We start from the raw sequence: 23,994 nt of genomic DNA, 5'->3' as shown, positions 1-23,994 counted from the left end.
CCCAATTGCATGCTTTTACCAGTGTGAGAGCTTCTTATATAAGTAGCTAAGTATTCAGTAACTGAATTTCCACATCCACATGCATCAACTCAGAATTAAAAGTTGCAAAACATATACAAATTTGAAAATCTTGAGACGTGTCACTTTGCATGGTGGGTGTTATGATTTAAATGCAACAAGGAAATTGAATTAGGGTTAATTTCTTTAAGCTGTATTCAATCATGGGTCCCTGGATTATAGAATGGTGTAGGCATACACATCACTAATCAACTCTCTCTAGTCCAACCAATGTGTGTATATGGGAAAGCTTGCCAGTAGCGTTATGTGTGTTGATTTCTTCCAATAAATATGTTGGCTGCCATGTAAAGTCTATGATGTCCTGAAAAATGGTGTTAAGCTCCATACAAGCAAGCTAAACAATCAATGATATAATGGAACAGTAGACACCATTTTAGCTAAATATGCCAAGAATTGATTTAGAGACTTGGTTAGTGATGATGACTTAAAATTGGCAAGGGATTAAAAAGATAAAAGAAATGACCTTTCATGGCACTGTAATATAACAAATGAGGAAAAACAAAAGTTTATTGCATTTGAACCTTTTGTTTTTTCACAGTTTCAATTTAAGTCATAAGGCCCCTTATTTTGCCTTACCAAACATATAGCAAGTTATTACCTCAAACCCTAGCACTAATAATGCCTCACAAGTAAGCAGTCTTTTATGAAGTCTCAGGTCTGAGTATATGTCTAGCAATACTTATGTCCAGTTTGTTTATAAAATTCTTTCTCACATGGTACAGTTTTCAGAGAGACACGATAAATTCAACAAGTGTGGTAATGAAGGGACAGGCATTCTTTATTTATGCACACATCCCAAAGGGACATTGCTATGTTTGAATCAACACTGACCTGAAGAATGGAGCATCAGTTGCATCAATTAAAATATTGTGGCCCACACAAAATACTGCAAGGACTATAATCAATTTATGAGTGCAATGGGCATGAATTACTGTAGCAGACTGGAGGAAGTAATCCGAATTTATTAATATCTTGAAGCTAAATATAGTAAAGTTTTCATCTATAATCTGTGGAATCGTTTTTGCACACAGTTTGCAGGATTTGTCTTTGGGTCATCGTTTTTCTTTTTCTTCATCTTTCTAGCTTATGGTATCTTGATAAGTCTTATGGTGCCGTGCAACTGCACTTGAAGATTACCACAACCAGTGACATTGTATCAAATCTTCTGGGATCAGATGATTCAATGCAAATTCCACATAACCTATCACCATCCTCATGTTTGCCATCTGACTTACTAAGTTATTTTGCCTAAATAATAATAAAAACAATCTGGTCTGATGTATTGATAGCGTTCTGAATGACCATAATATATTCTCTGTATCTACCCTAGAAAATCCTGAGTGGATCGCTGTTTGGTTTTAATAAACCAAAGTAATCCAATGAAAGGCATTTTACAGACACAAGTGTCTGTTTCCTGTATGCAGTAATTAAATGATAGTATTATGTCTTTATTTTTTTAAAACTGATGATACATATGATCACCTTCAATGTGCAATATTAGTTATGTTAATTAACGAGTGGGCAATATTTGAATTTCAAAGATAAAAGTGTATGCCATGATCACTTTAGTAGGATGATTTGTCAAGTGAGGTTATCTTTTCTGTTTGAATAAATATTGTTAACTAAACTATTTTCGCAAGTTATGACATAAGAATGATTCAAAGAAAGAAAATTCATTAAATTGAACATATAAAATGTAATACTGCAACAGAGTCTAGATGAACTATTTCTTCAGAGACACAATCCAGACTCTGTGGCAGCAAAATTATCAAATAGGACACAACTAAGAGACAATCACATTTTCAGTCACAATGGTTTGACAATTATCAATGGCTTGAATTCATTGACTGTGAAGGCAAAGTGATTTGCAGTTACTGCAAAAAAGTTCCCAAACTGTCACAGATTTTAAATTCTACCAGTGGACTTGTAAGTGTAACTGACAAATTCAGGATTTAATCAAGCAAGTCTCATGATAGTATTATACCTAATAAAGCAAAATGTAGCACAGTATATTCATGACACTTAGGCCAGCATGTACAAAATATTCCTCAAGTTACAGTTGCTGGCACTCCACTAAGAAATGTCATTTTATGATAAATAAAAATGTAATGGAAAAAAAAATTGATAAAGTGATTGCACTCTTTAACATAGCCTACTACCTAACTCAATAATGAAAATGATTTGGTTCATTACATCTTTGTGTTTTATGGAATAAATGCATACATCTGATTGAATTTTAGGCAAGAGACTGAACTTTTGGGTTAAGTTAAAATGTATGTGGAACAAATGCATTTTCTAAAACTACTTGTATCAGTGTGCATTGTGACTTTTCTTTAAGATAACTCTAAATGGTACTGGGTATATATCATTTTCTTCAACTGAACACTGTTGTCTTCCATTTGATTTGATGACTTACAGCTATACTGTCTACACAGTAGGCCTCAGTATCAGGAAGAATTCTGTATACTTCAGTTACAGCTGAAATAAGTTTTGCATTAGTACCTGAATCAGACAAAAAAGGTTGTGTTCTGGTGTGTGAATAGAAATGGCTAAAAGTAATATAGACAAAAGCCATAAGAGTACACAAGTTACATATGAAAACCACCAATTCACTTGCATGTGTGGCATACAAGTTCAAAGATTTGCTTCATGTTTATTTGTGTACACACATTGTTCAACTCCTAAGATATTTTAAGAGCTATTTCTCTATTGTATGCATAATTCATTTACAAATGTGATTAGTGGGCCACACCGAAGGCCATACTATTAGTTCACTTGGCAATATGGTAACGTCAGCTGAAAAGCATAATCATCCATTAAAAGAGCATTATGATATGAACATTAGGTATTTAGAACATATAGATTTTTCTTTTCCAAATGGAGTCCAAGTAATTATTGCCCAATCCAGGTATAATTTTGTACACAAGTAAAGAACAAAATAAGATAAATCTTCATTTATTTGCAATTGACAATACACTTCTTAATGAATATACACTTTTACATTTATTTTGTATCACTTGAATAAACAATATTTCTTTCAGTTCATTTTAAACTTTTATTTTATATCACTTGAGTAAACAATATCTCTTTCGTTTCATTTAACACTTAGAAACAGGTTCTTCAAGTTACAATAATCAACTCTGGAAACAATAAACAAACTGGAACTTTTGACCTAATTATATTACATTTACTAGGGTTAAAACAATAAATTCCTTAACATAATAAATTAACAGTTCCAGTTAATCAAACACAAAATCATCTTTTATACAGGGTGTGAACTGTTAATATTTACAGGATAAAGCTTATAGTTTCCAAATTGATTGAAGCTTACATGTTGCAGTTGCTGGCACATATCTATTTCCAGCATGGTTTGCATACATTCCACCTTTAATAATTTTGTTACTTCCCTACCCCACCCCATTCAGTAACAAGTATCAAAAATCAGGCTCATTCTAAGGCAAAGTCTGTAACTTGTGTACCACAGTCATCAGAGTGACAAAGATGCAAAACTTTATGATGCCTGTCAAAGGAAGAAAACAGTTTGTTGTTTACCCAAGTTTTGAACCAGTTAACTTGAATTCTCAGACCATCAATTGCTACAGCCCCACTAATTACAATTGTTAGGGAATAATGAGAACTCACCTTCAGTTATCTGTGTATATATATAATTTTAATAACCAATAATACCGGATGTCTGGGAACATTATAGCATTCAATGGTAACGTCAGAACTGAGATGAGAGAATTAAACAAGCATAGTACATGACATAATATATCCATAAACTATTGACTGGGAAAAATACTACAGAACACCATTTCTGCTGGCAGTAAGATGTTGAACCTATATGTCATAAATATCAGGTTGGACATCTAGGACCAGTAATATTCATAATGGGCAGTACCCACCCCCCACCCCCCAAGTGAGAAGGGCCTGATTTGTAATCTAAGCCACCCAACCTATCACAGCCTTTATAGTACTTGAAACAAATATTGAGTAATAGTAAAACAAACTCTGAAAGTTATTAAAACCAATTTGTTATATTTCCATAACTCTGCATAGTTAACTGTGCAAGCAGACTTAAACATATCAGTGTATGACAGTTAAATTGAGCTATAGCATCGATTAACAGAAGCTACGAATTCATCAACAAGCAGTGAACAATCATCTTCACAATAAATGTCAAACATTAGCATCCATAAGCTGTCAAGACAAGTTGTTACACTGGATATATAATCATCCATTTATTTCAAACAAGCTGTGAAAAACGAACCTCACGTACGCTATATGTACGCTGGCCATTGCAAAGGATGCTTTAATAGATTAATGTTTATCGTCGTGTCTTGACAACCATTTTGCGCGCGCACACCGGAAAGTCATGCTATATATTTGTTACTTGTGAACGTATTCGTGGGCAGTACGCTATATATTGTTCCCGGGCCGTATTCGCGGGCAGAATGCTATATGTTTGTTCTTCGTGAACGTATTTTTGGGCAGTTACTTTGTCATCTTCAACCTAAAGGTCAAAACTGCCCATGAAATTTATATATCTGCCCACGAACCGAAAACATGAATAGGACTATAACATAAGTGTATATACTTATTTTCAACATATACATAATTACTATGTAAGAAATACAACCTATGTATATGTATTTTGATTTGAAATGTAAACTATATCATGTCCTTCCCGTAAACCCACTTTCGGGATGACTGCCCACAACGCACCTAAAACGTGTATATATATATATATATATATATATATATATACGTATACATATATATACATATATATAGATACATATATATATAAATATATATATATACATATACATATATATATACGTATACATATATATACATATATATAGATACATATATATATACATATATATATATACATATACATATATATATACGTATACATATATATACATATATATATATATATACATATATATACGTATATATATATATATATATATATATATATATATATATATATATATATATATACACATATATATATATATATATATATACATATATATATACATATATACATATATATATACATATATATATATATACATATATATATATACATATACATATATATATATACATATACATATATATATATACATATATATATATATATATATACATATACATATATACATATACATATATATATACATATACATATATATATATACATATACATATATACAGATACATATATATATACATATATATATATACATATACATATATATATATATACATATACATATACATATATACATATACATATATATATATATACATATATATATACATATATATATATATATATACTACTGATAGAGTGAATTGGAACATTGCAATGTGATTAGAAATGTATTCATCGCGACTTACCCTGATATCTGTATTAAATCGTTCATGTTGCATGGCAAGTGTGGTCGCCTGTTATGTGGTAACAACTGCACTGTCACAGAGTTCAATCTCGCACATCGTTAAATACTCATAAAATCTTCTAGAATCTTAGTTTATACGAATTTTATACACTCAGAAACATGTCACACTTAAAGTCCCATCCAAATCATCATCTGAATAGCACTAAGCTCAATGACTCCAACAGCTGACATCACGAAAATACGCCTGCAGGCAAGATTATCGACACTAGATCACATGACAGGTTCCACACAATAAGTTTGTCATGGTCACATTTTGATTAAATGTCATTTGTTCCTTGTAAATGCTGGCCTTCGTTTATACACGTATGAGCATGTTTTGAATAGTTGATATTGTATTCTTCATGTTTATGTTGGCGAATGTATTTTCAATGTTATCAGCGTTCATTGGTACTTGTTTACTCTTCAGAAAAAGCTTATCAGTCCTAGTTACGACTTAAAATACTTTGATGTTTAAAGGACAGGACATACGTAATGTTTATATATTTGCTTATGACAGAGTCTAAACGGACAAGTGATGCTAGTTAAATAATATATTAACCCTCAGTTTGTGTCACTGGTTGTAGAGTATCTGTTCGGCACCATCAGACCTGTTTGGCATCCCGGACAAGCACTGATTGGTTAAAATTACGTCACATGATTATTTTCCGAAGAGTATAAATAGGAGCGGAATTCGAAGATAGGCCGAGAGCTGTCAACATTAGCGTCTCTTGCTAAATATCTTCACCAAAACTGAACCCTATATTTAGGTAGTTATAATTACAAATTTACTGACAGATATTAAGAAGCTCATATATACTTATAAAATAAGAAAAGTAAACGAATTTTAATTTATTCATTATCAAGGATAGATTGGAATTACTTATATTTAGTGCAAGAATAGGAATCAATTCAATTCAATCCAATTCAGTTAGTTGCTGTTAATTCGGGCTTAATACAAAAATAATATTATGCCATAATAAATAAGCAACTCTCTCCCGCTACACCAAGAATTTAAGGTTAACTTTGAAAATAGTTAATCCGTGGGTCACCCATTTCTTGCTGAATAATTACGTCGAGGTTATGAAGGCCAACATACAATAGCATTTGTGTACTACATATGTTACACGTAATCAAATACATCTAGTATATTTTCCTTTATTAAGCATCTTATCACAATGTAAAGTTAAAATAAAAAGGTCATGAAGAACAGCATTTCTTTAAATGAATTATTAAAATATATTATTATCTTTGAACAAGTTCGGACATACCCTCCTCCCCATATGTTGCAGTACTGAAAGGTTCTTGAGACGTTGGGGAAATACACCAATGCAGGATAGGGATCTACTATCGAAAGATGTTCTCAAGTCGAGTACATATCTCACCATATCACCCCTTTCGTGGATCCATTTACTTACAATCAGCTTAATGGGTCTCGCCAAGATCAGTGATAACTTAAAGAATTTAGACAGCGTATATTTTGAATGGGCAATTTTGTAAGTGTGATAATTAAAACAAACCTCTGGTATACTGATATCACCTGGGTGAACTCAGCTTTTTAAAGATACAATTTCCCGTGCATGTTACTAAGGCCAAAATGAACAAATTTGAAACACTTAACCCAGATATAGCTGTTCACTTAAGATTAAAGATTTTATTGATTTTTTGCGCTACTTCCACATGGATAACATGGACGAACTCCGATTGATTTGTTGCTGCTGAGTGAAACGAAAGAAACAGAGTTGGTATCCCACTACATAAGAATAAAGAATCTTGCTCTACTGCTTAACCAACACAGCAATCATCACAGGAAGAAATATCCATGCCGACGTGGCATGCATGTATAGAGGGAGCAAACAAATGCTCACTGACGATGATTTTTACTGCGGAGGGATTAGCGAAAAATGTCAGCTGACATAAATGGCAGAATTTAATAAAACATTATCAAATTCATTATGATGCAACGAAAGATGCAAGTTAGTTACATTATCTACTAGGAATTTTCAATATTTCAACATTCCAATGGCTATCACCGCGCCCAACTACCAAAAAACAATATAAGTCGCTGGACATTAACCATGCAGACTTTGTTATAGAGTATTTATGCATAACCAGGAAACTGAACCACGAATATTGTTTCATTTTAAGGAGTAGATTAGGGTGTTTCTCAAATTAATCGAGATTACAGCGAAATAGATTCGACAACAGTTCTATTCATCATCTGATCTATTACATCTGTCAATTCCTGCAGCCACATATTACTGGATCTGTTAAGAAGCTTTTACTTTCACCGGTTGAGCAATTGGCTCTAAAGTTCGTAATCACTGGCACCTACAGAGGAGCAGCACACACATACAATCTATAGCTTAGAGTTTACCCAAACAAACAAAATATAATGTAATATTTAATAACTTGCATGTGTATGATAGCCAATTAATAATGCAAGCAGTAGCCATCCCACCAATTAGCGTAATCTCCAACATTATGGCAAAGTGCATGACGTTTAGGCTCGGACAGTTACAATTCATCGATTCGCTACAGTTTATCAATTCGTTCTTGGACAAGTTAACAAATACTTTAGTAGAAGAAAACTTTGTAATTAATCGTCGATACCATTCAACCATCAATAACCTGCTAGCGAGAAAGGGTGTGAATCCAAAATGAGTACATGAGTGACTGAAACATATGTGCTGAAATTCAATTGCCGCCAATCGGAAGTGTTTTATAACTAATATGATCACGAATACGAGCACGCAAACACAGTTTGGTCCGCGTTCGAATGCAACAACATTGGTCACCATCACGATCTGTATCTGCGTACCGATATGTTCTTGTCCGCTGATGTGTTTGAAAAATTTCGTGACATTGCCATGCACGTGAACAAGTTCGATCCTGATTTACCTCTCTTCACCTTTTATGGCTTGGGATGTGTGGTTGTCCAAGACATTGTTTTATACCCCAGGAGCGTTGTCGGTGCAATGTTGGTGTCTCCGTATCAGTGCTAGATTGTTGCTTTGTCCAGACTTAAATATATCAGACTAGTACCAATTTGTACTACAAACTCAATTATGGATTATACGTACGAAGCCTACAGCTGTATTTGAGAATGGGTATGTGTGTAACCAAGTGCTTCGATTTTTTCAAATCGCTTGGATGGCACCGTATATCCAAATCAATACGGATCTGAGTCCTAAAGCCATGAAAGGGTTTGAAAAAGACTTTACAAACTCATGAACAGTTCTGTATTTGGAAAACTATGGAGAATCTGCGCAAAAGAATTCGAATCGACTTTGTTCGAAATAGTTAATAAGACAAACATCGAAGGATCATCGCTGACTCGGCAGTTGAGTCGCATAAGATCATTGATGGCGGATTTATTGACATTCACAGTAAACAGCATCATAACTCAAGCTTACAAAACCGATTTATGTTGGCTCGTCCGTGTTGATCTTGTCGATGCTGTTCATGGTTGAGTTCTACTGCTACCAGATCAAACTGTTTGCAAGGATCGTTTCAAGATGTTGACACGCCGCTGATGCATATCACCATCAACGATCTGTACGTGGACTTGACACAACCAGGTATGATCAATAAATTTAATGCCAGCGATTGTCTGAGAGACCATCCGTTGTTGAGTAAACCCATAACAAGTTTGTTGGTAGGCACAAATGTTCGGCTAGGAGGCTTCGCTTCCCGTAATCCTGGTCCACCTGGTGACGGTCTAAAACGGTGACGGGTTGGTTTTTTCGGAGTATCAAGCCGTCCTAAAATCATAAACACACCTATGTACCTCACATAGTCAGTAAGACACCTGATGTATACAGATACCGGACAAATTTTTGTACAAGTGGTTGTAATGGTGCCGCTTGTGAAATCATTTTCAGATGAAATGTATGTCTTTTATCGAATCGTAGTCTATGGTTTTCATCCAGTCGAGCGAGTGACTTCATTGTTTAGTGCTGCGGTGACTAATGGAAGATCTGCTACCCGTTCGTGTGCTACCCATTGATGTGATGGCTTTGTGATGCGAGACCGATGAGGCTTCATGAAAAAAAAATTGCACCTGCTGATGTTCTAACAACCGTTGTGTGCGATTAAGTCTTTCCACAGTAACTTTTATCACGATGAATATTCACACGCCCAGCACGAACTCACTTACGGCATTTGGTCAGCAGCTCAGAAACAAATACAAAACATTCTTTACCAGAGATCCACTTGTAATAAACGCGGCCATGTTGGAGTCGAATGTTTATAAATTCTTTCTAGTGTATCTGTGACACTTGCAAAATCCGTTAACATCAACGGATTGTATCTGTTGACAAAATCGACCTGTCGATCATGGACACAATCGTGTGAAGAAAGAACAAATCGGCCCGACGAATCTCGTCTGGTATTTCGACATTTCACTAATTACATGAAATCTATTTTTTTATACTGGTAGTTACAATTTGCCACAATGCTTGTTTGGCCAACCATATTTTTACTATCTTTTCCAAGGCGTTGGCTTCACCTCTCCAACACCCATTCGGATTGTAGAGTATTACTGTTAACGTCCGGCTTTCCATGATTATTTATATCAGTATAATTTACTTTTAATAATTACCTCCTACTGCTGTCTTGGTCTTCATGTCTCCCTTTAAGACCCATCCTGCGATTCGTTCTCCAGTACCTGGTATCACAATCGCATTCAAGTCATGAATTTTATCCACGTCGGCGCGTTGGAGTTGCACGGATTTAGGTTGATGACTTATAGGCAAGGTCATGTCGATAAGAATGCAGCATCAAGACTATTTGCGGGTGCTTCACCAGGCTTTCGTCTGTTGTTAAGATCGAGTAGTATATCCATCTCTACAGTAATTGTATCCAGAAATGTGTTTTTTATCCGGATATTTACTCCACAGTGTTCCTGGTAACTTTGTTAATACAGCTGCGACATCACCGTCGACTTTTTTAAACCGGAAGGTGTGGAACCGGAGGTTCATACAAACGTAAACTTTGCTCCACATCGAGTATCAGTTTCAGCTATGGCTGCTCCACTATTACGTGTTTGAAATTGAGTTGGATTGGTGGTGCGTGCGACATCGTACACAATATGAAGATATGATTATATAACATGCTGTGTTACTCAATGGTATCACGAAAAAGTATATTCGCAAATGCTTTCAAAGATTGTCGGTCGTTGACTTATCTGAGCAGGTAACACATTAACCATCCAAGCATGGTGAGAAAACTGGAATTTCCCTATTGCCATACTCTGTTTGAGCACTAATCACTGGTCCTGCTGCATCAGATAAAACTCATCTGTTCTTGAATATGATTTTACAATGGTTGAAGCGGGATGGGTTGTACGTGATTGTGATATCGACTGATGACTAGCTGTGTTGTGATGTTTCGAAATATTTTAAAAACGCGCTGAGTGATAGGGAGTCATGATCCACAATATTCATCGGAATTATTGTGCTGCTGACCATACTTCAGATGAATTTCGTGAAATGTTTGCGTGGATCACTAAGGATCCTTATAGTTTTCTCTCTATTAATTTAACTGGAACTTCCAGGAGTAAGTATCATGCAGGTGTGGACACAGACACATCAATTTAGGAAGCATAACAACCACATAGAATACCTGCGAGCGATATCATTGGAGAGTATACGACGCGACACCGTAAAGCCGCTCGTGAACATCGTGAACTGATTCGTAATGTTATTACAGGTCGGAAAAAATGGCAAACATATGTTACATTCGCGGAAGACTGCGCTAGATGACAATGTGCTTTGAATAAACATTTTCACCGCTCCGCTGATTAACCAACAAATGAAATTGCCGAACGTGCCGAGGATGTTAACAAGACAACAACAGTGTTAATGGGAACAAAAGAAAACCCAGATCCATTTTTTAGAAATGATAGACGCACCAAGGTTATCAAACAAGCAACATAAAGAACTGCAGCAAGTATTGCTGTCTTTTTACAAACAAAGGTAAGTAAATGCATGTTTCTCGTTATTATTTAGTATTGATATAACTTGGAAAATTTAATATTTCTATAGTAGAGTTCTAAAGACTGTCCTCACATGCAGTGCAATACAGCTATATTTGCTGATCAAGCAATGATTGATCTATATCAATATTGGCACAAAGTATTCCTAAACCCTGAATGCTGTAGCAATCCAAACAAAATTTGCAAGTTAAAGTCATTAGAGTTTCACTTTAATATCTATGCGGATTTCTAATTCTTCAGAGTTTCCAGTACAGTCTTAAGAAAGGGAAGATCAGAAGTTCCGAGTTTTTCCAATGTCTATTGTATCCATTATTTTACAAGTGAGGAGAATGCGTCCAGGTTTTTATTGCTTCAAAGCTAAACCTGTATTCTGATTTAAAATAATACAACTACTGATACGATCAAGATTTGATGCCGAAAGGAGTCCATTTTTATGTGGAAGATAACATTTCAATTTTACATTCGTTCTGCTCATATTTTTCAGAACATTAAGTCAAATACAAAACCTCGTTTAGAAAATGTTATAATAAATAAAGAGAAAACCATTTTCAAAGTCAGCCCATAGTAGTCCAGAAAATTCAGGCCCTGGTGCTTACTAATATTAAATATACATCCTACATGGCAAGAACATGATTCCCAATCATCGTCAAAGAGATGCCACCTTCTCATCATGCCTTTTGAAGAAGCCGGCTCAAATCAAAAGTACTGTACTATGTCAGTGCAACAAAATATAACTAAATTGCGACAGTATTATAATACGAGACGAAAAAAATAATAACATTTTAAAATTATTAGGTCTTTAAGCCGTCTGACGGCAGTAAATACTTTTGTGTTTGTTGGTTTGGTTAACACTTTTATCACTATATCATGTCAAGGAAATTGGATATAACTGCCTTTCTAAATTACACACGGTGGCTGGATGGCCTGGGCAGGTATTGAGCCCTAAGCTCTTGAATTGCACGTCCTGCACTTTACCAACTCACATACCGCAGCTCCGTTAGCAAGTCTGGGAACGTTGGAAAAGATGAAGCACAACTCCAACATTTATTAATGAAACAATTTATTTTCAGAACGTTTGCTATTATGTTTTTTCTAAAGCATAAATTAGCTTCCACTGTTTATGAATATTAAAGGCAGGCCATGGCATGGTCTCGGTGAAATGACGATGAAAAATACAATTGAAGTACAAGGACATACTTCTTTTAATACTTTACTTGCTATATACATAAGTGTGACGATTCGTCATACGATAGATACCCGTCAATATTTTTCTAATTGCCATAAGTAGATAAAATTTAAGGTTAAATGTCATTATTCCATATTACACGAGATGGTCAAAGACATTAATATAATCATATCAAATTAATTAATACGCATAATATTAAATATATTGAATGATTCTATATACACTGGAGTGAAACATTAACGAGTTCTTGTGATATTTTGACTGATATTTCGATCATGCGTACACTTGCAAGGATTTTCGTTAACTAACAACCTATCACATAATTTCCTGCATACATATTGTGACACAAGCCGAGGTTTCTACTTAAAATAGAAATTACACCTGAAAGTTAAATATACAGATTCAAACATATTCCAGATTCAAAACATTGCTACCTAACTTTAATATCATGTTACCTCTGTGAACCACTATGTAAACCCAATCTCAATAACATATTACTTTCAAATGCAATTTAGGCCTTGAAACCTGTTGCGTGCATAGCGCATACCCAATTGCAAAAAGTGCGTCGGTGCACAATCAAAACACTTTGCAAATAGACTGCTCACAACGAGTTAACCGCCTTTTAGTCGGACAACATGACTGCCACAAAGTTGTAAAGTTGTTGGTAAATCCTTTGATAACTTTATGGAACTTAATTCAGATAGTATTTGGTGTCGTTTTTGGTCTCATGTGTTTATGGTGCAGAATCCGAAAATTTGGTATCACAATCAATAGAAACCAACACCTCATCGATTAATTATTTTCAGTGATGGAATACAAGACAGATGACTTCTTATCGCAGCACATTGCTTTTAATGGGACTATGAAATATGTGCAGAGAACAATAGCTCGAACCAGTGTTACGAATCTCTGGTCCTAAACTAAGTAATGGAAAAAGCAAAACATACAAGTTTGTAAAACGTAACAAATAATTTAACTGTCAAAGTCATAAAATGAACATTTACAAGGAACGTACAATATTATGAATTTAATCCTAAATAATCATAAGAATTATATTCAGGTCCAAAAGAATCGAATGTTCCGAATGAATTTCAGATCCTTGGATGTACTGGTCTGCCATTAGTCCCGACGTATCACAAAAGCATTGTATCAAACACTTCTGAATAATTCACAATAGTCTACAATAATATTTTAGTGAATGAGCACACTGTGATTCCAACGAATAATAAAAACAAATGTCTCCTCTCAAGCTATCTCTAAAGAAAAACTTAAACAAATTAAAAACTGATTTTATCATCTGAAATAAGAATCCTAAATAGAAATAAATTCAAAATAGAAATGAATTGATTGCTAAGTTCTGTCCGAGAGTCTAGTACGATGATATGTCGCATTATACCCCACGCGACAAACCTCACTGCTCAATCTAATATTCACAATTCCTATTCACATGAATTACGTAGCATTACTCAACCAACTGACTTTAAATATGCAATCAAAAAGAATTCGAAACTAGAGGATATGCTTATTATTAGCAACTCGACAACGTCTATTTATAGATTCATTACAATATACAGGCACTCTCTCTCTCTCTCTCTCTCTCTCTCTCTCTCTCTCTATATATATATATATATATATATATATTAAAATTGAGTTTTATCAATTCATAAAATTAGACATGTATTATCTTCTTTATAGATAGTCACTACAATTTACAGTTATGAACAAACATTAAAAAATATAGATATACATTACACCAGTTGATGTGTTTGTTTACTTTTTTTGCAGCGACGATAATTTTTGAGCTTAGATGACCAATGGGTCAATACTACCGCAGCAATATAGCCTACAAATATTTGAGCTTTGAGGAACGTGCCTAGGAAATACTTCGATGGAGTGATACAATATAAAAATGGGTAAGTGACCAGAAAATGGGGGAGAAATCGGTCACAAGCTGATATAGTTCATGAAAGAGGTATTATTATACCTATAGATGCTGTCATTGACAAGGTTTATTTGGAGTCCGTTTTCATTCACATATTAAGAAACATTTGCTCATCGGAGCTGCTCTGCCGACTATCAACAATTAAATATAATACACTTTAACACACGTACATACATACATACATACATACATACATACATTATTGAATTATTTACACAATTTAAGTAAAAGAAAATTCTCTAGTAACTTCATACTTGAAGAAAAGAAAGTTGGAAATATTTTGGCTAAGAATAAATCATTTCAGTCGACAAGTTGCCATAATGAACGGCACGATAGTGTTTGACGTGCACATGCCAACATTTGATAAACAAGGTTCATGTATATGCATTGGCAGTTACGAGAAAACATCATTTGACTATTTCTGTCAAGTAAACCTACAATGTAGTAAATAAAGCGTTGCAATGTGATAATGTCCCTGTCCTTGGTGTTTTGGGGAAATCAAAATGGTTGACACAATATGGACGACGATGATCATGAACACTATGAATTTGGGTTTTAACGGTACATCAACACAAAAAAGTCACGCTGAACCGAAACAATGAAGACAATTAACAAGCATCTATAAAATAAATGGAGAAAATGAATGTAAAGTATCGCGATCAAGGGCAAAGCAAACAAATAAAATATTCTAAACATACCAATATCATGCAGTATATTTCAAATCAAGAAACCATAATATAAAATCACTCAGACGACTCAGCAAATTATAGTTTTTAAATAAATATTTGCTTCTTTCGAGAAATATAAGTATGAGATACTCTAATGGTATCAAAACGTTCTTTCATAATTGTAACACGAAATCAAAAACGCGTTAGACGGTTAAGATTCCATTGCAAAGACAACCTCAAATGGGTCTTAACTCCTCAAAATGATCAGCGTTTGTCTAATTCTAAGACATCTTAACGCCGTGGTATATGAAAAGACACTCTTATATTTTACCCAAAGCCAGATAAAATTAATATCAGTTTAACCAATCATAAACACAATTTAATAGTTTAAAAGGTGATCTACCTTAAGTGTAAATTTCCACAAGAAACTTATTTGCTTTATATGGTCTCATTACCAACAACCGTAAAATAAATTCTTGCAGTCACTACCTTTTCAATTTTAAATGGTAACACTATTAATTCTTCCACTTATAATGAAATTATCAAGCAAACAGCCGCTTAGAGATTTTTATTCCGTAAACTCATGGAATTCGACTGTAGTATTTTACTTTTGTTTGCTGCGTTCGAAATCATTCTGGCTTTGTTCTTTCCTCTCAACCACATAATGTAATTCTCCCGTTTATTTCGGTCGATTTTCCACAGTAACTGTTTTACTAATGCGTGTAAATTTTCCTCTTTTTCGGAATATTTTGTCCGTACAATTTCATTAATATACTCCCGTGGTGTACAGATTTATCGATAGATGTTGGAAGAATCGTAATTAAAAATAATACTCGTCTTTTTACATGGTTCATATTATGTGAAATCCAATCTTTGGCTTTGATCAGCTTTAAAAATTTGGGCTCTGCAAGTGTCTGATACTAAGGATATATTAAATTCGTTTGATCTACTTTGGTGCCTAGCATGATAAAACAGTTCAACCACCAAGAGCATACCGATGTCCTTTCTATGCATCTGGAGCAAATGTTTCGCTAGCAATCAATCCCAGGACTAGTACCTTCATTTCTATTTTCTGATTTTCAACAACTTCCTTGTAAATCCAGATAATCACGGTGAAATCCAAGTGACTTTCTAGTAAAATTACATCTTTTTCTCTGTAAATTTTAACATAACAGTCCCAGCTGAATAGTTGATTTAGGCATATGTTCTCCACCTATCCAATAATAAAATAAGAAGAATTAAAATTATAGGCATGCTTTTCCAATTTTAATGTCGTCCCATGTGTATAGCGAGTCGTTTAGCAGAGTGACTAAATCTCTTGTGTATGGATGAAAGAAGTTATGCAAAATCTGTTCCGTTTCTCGGCAAATGTAACCTGCAAAGTCCTTCTTCGCCGTCTTGTAGAATCTTGGCAACGACACTATTTTCTGCATATGTTCATCTGGAATGTTGTCTGTGAGATAAAGAAAGACAAACTAGAATTATAAATGTTATATTCCATTCTCACACAGAGAATGTCACATAAATGATGTAATCTAGCCATTCACTAAATTATAAGTTTTGAGCCCTCTCACACATAAAGATCCTTTGGTACAAGATAAATTCATATTATCTTTTAACTATAGCAGCCAATGTAATTATGGAATATCTGAAGTTCAAAATTTAAAAAATCTAATTGCAATCTAAAATTAAAATTTAAAATTATAAACCGTTTATAAAAAAACAAAATTATGACTTCTTGTTTTAAGCGTCTTCGTCTAGATCACGATGTCATCAGCCTGACAGGACCTTCGTATTTGAGAAGGCACCTATGTTGTCTGACGCGTCTAATATGCAGTAATCGTGCATGCTATATTACTTAAATTATGTATTGACTTCTCTTGCCTAAAATTTCCTATTGCAGTACACATTAGACAATCCTGAAAAATCAGTCTAAAAGTTTTTACAAAATGTGAGTAGTGTGTGTCTATGTATGTATGCATGTCGCAGTCGTCATAAAAATACCCGAGTTTAGTAAGACGGATAATGATTAAGTTCCAGAGTTGCGATGAACTATATGGAATAGAATACAATTCCAGCGTTGGTCTTACTAATAGATTTTGAAAGAGCAATCGACTTGCTCTTTTATTCATAGTTTTTAACATTTTGTCAATTTTGCTGATTCATTTGGAAAATTATTTTCATTCTTTGATCCAAATGTTAAATTTTGTGTTATGCTTCAAGTTGGTTCAGTCTTTTTCGTATATGTTGCAGGGCGATCCCCCTCCAGCCATATCTGTATTTTATTATATTTTGAAATACGAACAGATCTATTAAGAAACATTCAAAACATTAAATGTGTTAAGAAAAACAAAACTGAATATGTCATATTCCACAATGAAAGACGACACATCACTTATTTGAAAGATCGCTAAAAAACCTAGCAGCTTGAAATTTATTAATTTATATTGCAAAGGTTTATAGACTGCATTTGGCGTTTGAAAAACAAATCAAAGTGGTCTGGTTCGGTAGCAGAATGACAGGCAGTAGCGGTTGCCCAAAATGAATCTTAACAGCATCAAAGGTGATTCACAATATCAGGGGTAATGTTCTTCACTAATCTTCCAAAAGTTTGACATTGATAAAAATTCATATTTTAAAAAATATTGAAAATCTAATCATTGTCAAACCGAAAAGGTTTTGGAAAAATGTCTCTTATAACAACATTGGCAACGTCAAAACTGAATTACCCGATGTTGTCTTTTATAAACCTTCCACCGCAAATATTGAAAGAGCTTAATTCCCAAGCTTTCAAGCTCGTTTGGAATAGTTCAAGGAGTGGAATTAAGAGAAAAATATTGAATGATTATCCCCATGGTGGACTAATCATGATTCTTTTATTCATGCTTTAAAAAAGACGTTTAAATTGTGAAGATCAAAACTGGGTGAACTGATAAACTTTCAATGGCGAGACTACTTTACATTTTAAAAACAAATTCAGTATGGACTTACAACAAACTTGTATAAGCTAAATTCTTTTGTCTTTTTAACAATAGTAATGGGAGTTTTATAGGTTATGTTGGATTATTTTTCGAACAATGTTTATAACACGCCAATTACAGATATATAATTATTGGTTATTCTGTATACTCCAAACACAGTAATATATCTTCTAAGGTCAAAAATGATATACAGATATCAATTTATTGTTGATAGAAAATAAGAAATTCGGAGAGATATTTATAAAGTTCAGAGTATTTGTGCTCTGTAAAGCAACGCTCTGTGTCAGTGAACAGTACGTAATTGCATCTCGGACATTTTTGCTGAATCCTGATAACAATGACACGCCAGATGAAAGGTAAATTGAAAGACACCATACGGTTAGACGTGTAGTTTTCAAGTGTGTATGAAAAAATATCAAAAAGTGATTCAAAATAGGATCTGATTAGGCTAAGAATGTGCGGAAATGTGCTTGTGGCCCCCTTGAATGGGGTGCAATGACGTATTGTACACTAATAAAGCACGTTTTTGTACAGTGCGTAAATATTCCGAAAGTTTTTAATAGAGATAAACCGGGAGTAATTTGAGTGGTGCACTGTCCTATAGATCATTGATAAAGAACTTAGTTGCACAACACTAATATTTAGAAGTTTACAAATACTACCTTTGACCGTCTTAAAAATATGAAAATGAATTTGGATTTAGTGAAAACGTAAAAAAAATATGTTTAGCGCAACGCTTATGCCTACCATGTTTAAAAACTATTAGACCAAAAACTGTTATCTCTGAAAATAGTATAACACTCAGCTTTACGCACAAACCAAATGCAAGGTATATATATCAAATTATAATTATAAATTGACACATATGTACCAACCAGAGAAGAAAGTACTTATCCCTGTCTCAACAGGAAATATGCATATAAAGATATAAATAAGATCAATTAGTTATAGTACCTCCCAAGCACGAGTTGAGCCAATGTAGCGAGTAACAGCAACATTATTTAAGTGAACATATCCATATTATATGTATTGCTGTCAATTGTTGCTTCCTGATGGCCTATATCGTTCAACAAGTGAGGGAGACAGATATAGAGAATCTTTTTGTAATTATTTATTAATTAATGCAATTTTTATCAAAAACTGTGACGGGATCATTCGTTTGATATAACATGCCTTTCTTCAATATTTGTAAATAGTTGTACGCTTCTCTTATATTTTAAGTAAACAAAACCATGCTGTTTATTCCATTATGATCCATAATTATTCCTTTCAAATCCTTCTCAATAAAATTTTCTGCCGCAATCTTGTATTTCGTATTTCACTTGCTGGCAAGGTGACGACCAGTTCAATACTTGATGATCCCGTGGTTCCAAAAATACAAGTTTATATACTTATCAAGAGCTTTGAGCTTATTCGCATGTGGAATGTCTGTTAAAAGTCATACTATTTAGCAAGTATTTTTTACGTGCAGCAAATTTTTACCCAATTTATTCTGCACAAACATACAACTATTCTTTGACTTACGTTGTTATAATTGTTTATTTGGTTTCTTAATCCATAATATTTAATTCGTAAGTTTATGCAGAAGTTACTATTAAATCTCTTTGTTGTTTAAAGTGACATTCGCCCTGCATAGTGCATGCTGGATTATAACATGGGGAGAAAGATGGGTACTGCAAATCACAGATACTTTGTTGCCGGCCAATTTATTTAACATCTTCCATTCCTTGAATTAAAAACAAAACAAAACTCAGATCACTCAGCTACATTGAGCATCAGATGTAAAGAAAGATCGATATTAATTAACTTAAGCACGATGTCACTGTTCGTGTAAGTCACATAAACTTTTAAGGATACTCTGTGCAGTATTTTAAAATATCTGTTTTCAACAGCTAAATCCCTAGAATCTTGCAAACGAAATGTGGCTTGAACAAAAATTTAGGTTCAACTGATAATAAGCATGTCCCATGTAATGTCATGTTTACTGCTAAAAATATGGTATGTATTAGTAGCATATGAGGTTTGTATATACAGAGTGCTGATCGAGAGGGGAGTACACATTACCTAACTGTAAGAAGTGGAATACATTACGAAGGGATCTCTCCATATCTTGAATGTAATCCTCAAAGCGGAGTATAAATATCTGCTGACGTGGGAAGACACGCAACCACTCCCTGAGGTGAACGACGTACATACTTGCAGACAGTGGAGCCTGCAAAAGTTAACATAAATACTCAGCAGACATCCATTAAACACTTATATAAAAGGCAACAGATGACAACCATAAAGTCTTTTCATTGAATATTTCAAAGTAACATGGTCAGAAAAGCAATTCTCTGCCAACTAAATTACTTGATCACATTAACAACCGGAATTTATATTTCTGTCGATATAGTATATAAACGAAGGCTAACAACAGGTTAACTCTCCTTTGTTTTCGCTAGGTGGCTACCGATATCCCGGATGTAACCAGTCTGGCCTTTTGGTTATAACTAAATCACTCATACTACTAATTATATGAAAAAAATGGAACTAGGCTAGAAATAGGCTAAGATAAAATAGAATATATATGGGTTTTAGTTAAAAGAGTCTGTTGAGAGACTATCCTAGTCGTAACGCAAACAAATATAAATAATGTTTGATTGATGCAGTTTGAGTCCTTTTACAGACTTGAATTCGGAAAACTCATTGTTAAAATTAGAACCTGTTTCAATAACGCGGAATTGAAAACACGTATAAATCAACAAATGCAGCGGCACACATGACTTTCTCCACAAACAAGCTTGCATCAAGATTGTATCTGTACTGACGAATATAAATTTGACCATGGGCATTTCTAAATTTAAAGTTATTGACGTTTACTACAAATGGTGTCTGAATAAGTTTACTATAGGAACGTAATAAGTACTGTGAGTCCTTTGAACATTACATCCTGGAATCCATTTAAATATTTACGTAATTTTGACCTAACACCATTTGTTTTCAATGGTAAGTCAAAACGTAATTATACATTGCGCATGCAATATTTTCTTCATCTCTGGTGAATTTGTTATAAACGGTATATATTGTCGACGTGATTTTAATCAGTATCACGCAAACTGAATCTTTGAAATTGCTTTGCAATTGCATTTAAGACGAGAAAGACTTGTACTCAGTAAGGACCATTTTGCCAGATACATACCAAATACATAGACGACTATTGTTGCCTTTATTGACTTAGCATGCCAAAGATGACGACAGCATGTTGTTCGTAACGACCTTGTTGTCAGATAGGGTACATTCAGTATACACGTATTAGTCTTATATTATATGTAATATTTGTTCATGACTGAATTTGATGTTTGTGTACTCCGATGTGGTGGAGTATAACGTGGTGGGACACACCTCCGTACCGTTACTGCGTGTCATTCCTTTCAAAGTGGATTCTGCCACGAACACTGACGAGGAAGGTGGAAACACTTACCACGTCCACCGCGAATTTGTACATCCTCACTATTTGCCTGTCAGTAAGTCGTATTTGGACACGGTCAACATTACTATAAAAGGAGATTTGGGACAAAATATTCCATTCACCAAAGGAAAAGTCACGGTGAAACTCCATTTTCGAAAACGGTTTTCTCACGATTCGTAAGTCATGTATCCAGTGTACCGAGGGGTTGCTCGACAGCGAGGACACGGTTTAGGAGATATGTTAAAATCGGCCTTTCGTTCGGTGGCCCCGGTGTTGAAACCGATGGTGACACGCGGATTGCACGCCTTGAAAGATGCGGCACTGACGCAAGGCAAAGAATTTCTCCAAAATGTCATCATCGACAAACAAAACCCTAAAGAAGCCTTCATGAGGGCAGGCAAAAATGTCTTGCTGCAAACGGGCAAAGACATTTTGGGTCACCGAGAAACACCTATAAATGCCCTGCACGCTACCGAGTCAGGCATTCAGCAAGGACAAGGCAGAAAGAGACGACGAAGAAAACACCCTTTCACCAGACTTCAAGCGAGAAAGGCCAAGAAAAGAAGAACCGTTCGAGACTTAGACGTTTTCGATTATTGAGAAAAGAGACAAAAAAATGATGCACCGAGAATCTTGCGCTTGTTCCAAGACGGAACTGGATCTGTTTGCCATGCCCCCCACGATGATGACGATGCAAGAATCCCAGTGGGTGGAATTTCACCCCGTCTCCTCATTGACCGATTCCGCTCCCATCGAGTTTGAAATCAAAGGACAGCCCGAAGATTACATCGATCTGAATAGCAGTTACTTGTACCTGAAAGTCAAAATTCTAGATAAGACTGGAGGTGCTATAGACGATGAAGCAGTAGCTCCCGTCAACAATTTCATGCATTCCTTGTTCAGTGGAGTGGACTTGAATAACAAACTGGTCAGTAGCAGCATGGATACTTACCCTTATCGTGCCTACCTGGAAAATCTCTTGACGTACGGAATAGATGCCAAGAACACTCATCTCAATGCCTGTGTGGTATGGGAAGCTGACGAACCTACCAAGTTTGAAATATTGGAAACTGATGAAAAGAAAGACAACAGTGATGGATTTGTAGAACGAAGAAAGAGAATCACGGGAGCCGACACAAGTTTAGAACTGATGGATCGTTTGCATTTGGACATGTGGTTGCAAGAAAAGTATTTGCTGAACGGGGTGGATGTCCGCCTGAGACTGAATCGTAGCAGTGCCGCTTTCCATTTGATGGCTGATAGTGACGGTTACAAAACCAAAATCCTAGAAGCCAGACTCTACGTACGCCGTGTGGAAGTGTTACCTAAAGTGGGAAACGACATCAGTCAGACGTTGAGCAGAACGACTGCCAAGTATCCCATACGACGCGTGGAAGTGAAAACCTTCACCATTCCCAAGGGACAGCGATCCATGATCGAAGATCATCTGTTCCAAGGACAGTTACCCAAACGTTTGATCGTTGGTATCGTCGAGAATACAGCCTTCAAAGGAGCTGCCGAAAAAAATCCTTTCTACTTTCAACACTTTGGCGTGTCCAAAATCGAAGTCAGTCGCGATGGCAAGACCTTGTGTACCCGACCTTTCGAACCTGACTTTACCAAGAAGAATTACTTGAGATCGTACTTGTCCCTGTACGAAGCCACCGGACAGTTAGGAACCAATACCAGTCACGGTATTACGTACGAGGATTATGCAGGAGGCTACGCTTTGTGGGCTTTCGATTTCACTCCAGACCAAGGCAGCGACGAGGGACATTTCCACCCTATAAAATCCGGCCAGATTCGTGTGGAAATTCAGTTTAAAGACCGAGACCCTGATGAAACGGTGAACGTCATCCTGTATGCAGACTTCGATAATACCATAGAAATCAACAGTTTGAGAGAAGTCATCCTAGATTACTAGAAAGCATGGAAGACTGTTATCCCTCTTTACCTAGTGGAGAAACTTTTAGTGTTGGATTATTGTTAAAAAATGTTAGAGTTGTTGTTGTTTAGTGTTAAGTGATTTTGAATAAAAAATGTTGTGTTTTGAAAAAATTGTTTGATGTTATATTGTTGGATTATTGTTAAAAATGTTAGAGTTGTTGTTTAGTGTTAAGTGATTTTTGAATAAAAAATGTTGTGTTTTGAAAAAAATGCCTTTGTCTTTTGTTTAGCTATAAGAATGTTGGATTGATGCTCTTTCATTTCTTACTATCCCTCTCATGACACTCACT

At 34.9% G+C, this 23,994-nt stretch overlaps 1 protein-coding gene across 1 annotated transcript in view; it reads right to left on the bottom strand.

The window, feature by feature from the left end:
- Positions 1–12,572: 12,572 nt before the first annotated feature.
- LOC149794071 (carbohydrate sulfotransferase 15-like) overlaps positions 12,573–23,994 on the bottom strand; it is a 44,188-nt gene continuing 32,766 nt past the window's right edge. The window contains exons 8-9 of the mRNA XM_089968018.1: positions 20,371–20,518; positions 12,573–16,778 (exon numbers count right to left, since the gene is read on the bottom strand). Of these exons, the coding sequence (XP_089824144.1) occupies positions 16,570–16,778; positions 20,371–20,518 (357 nt within the window). The 3' untranslated portion in view covers positions 12,573–16,569. The remainder of the gene's footprint in view (positions 16,779–20,370; positions 20,519–23,994) is intronic.

This window comes from Sinohyriopsis cumingii, chromosome 8 (genome assembly GCF_028554795.1).
Source record: "Sinohyriopsis cumingii isolate HCF-2022 chromosome 8, ASM2855479v2, whole genome shotgun sequence".
Lineage (NCBI taxonomy): Eukaryota > Metazoa > Mollusca > Bivalvia > Unionida > Unionidae > Sinohyriopsis > Sinohyriopsis cumingii.
This window is presented reverse-complemented; position numbering and strand designations above follow the sequence as displayed.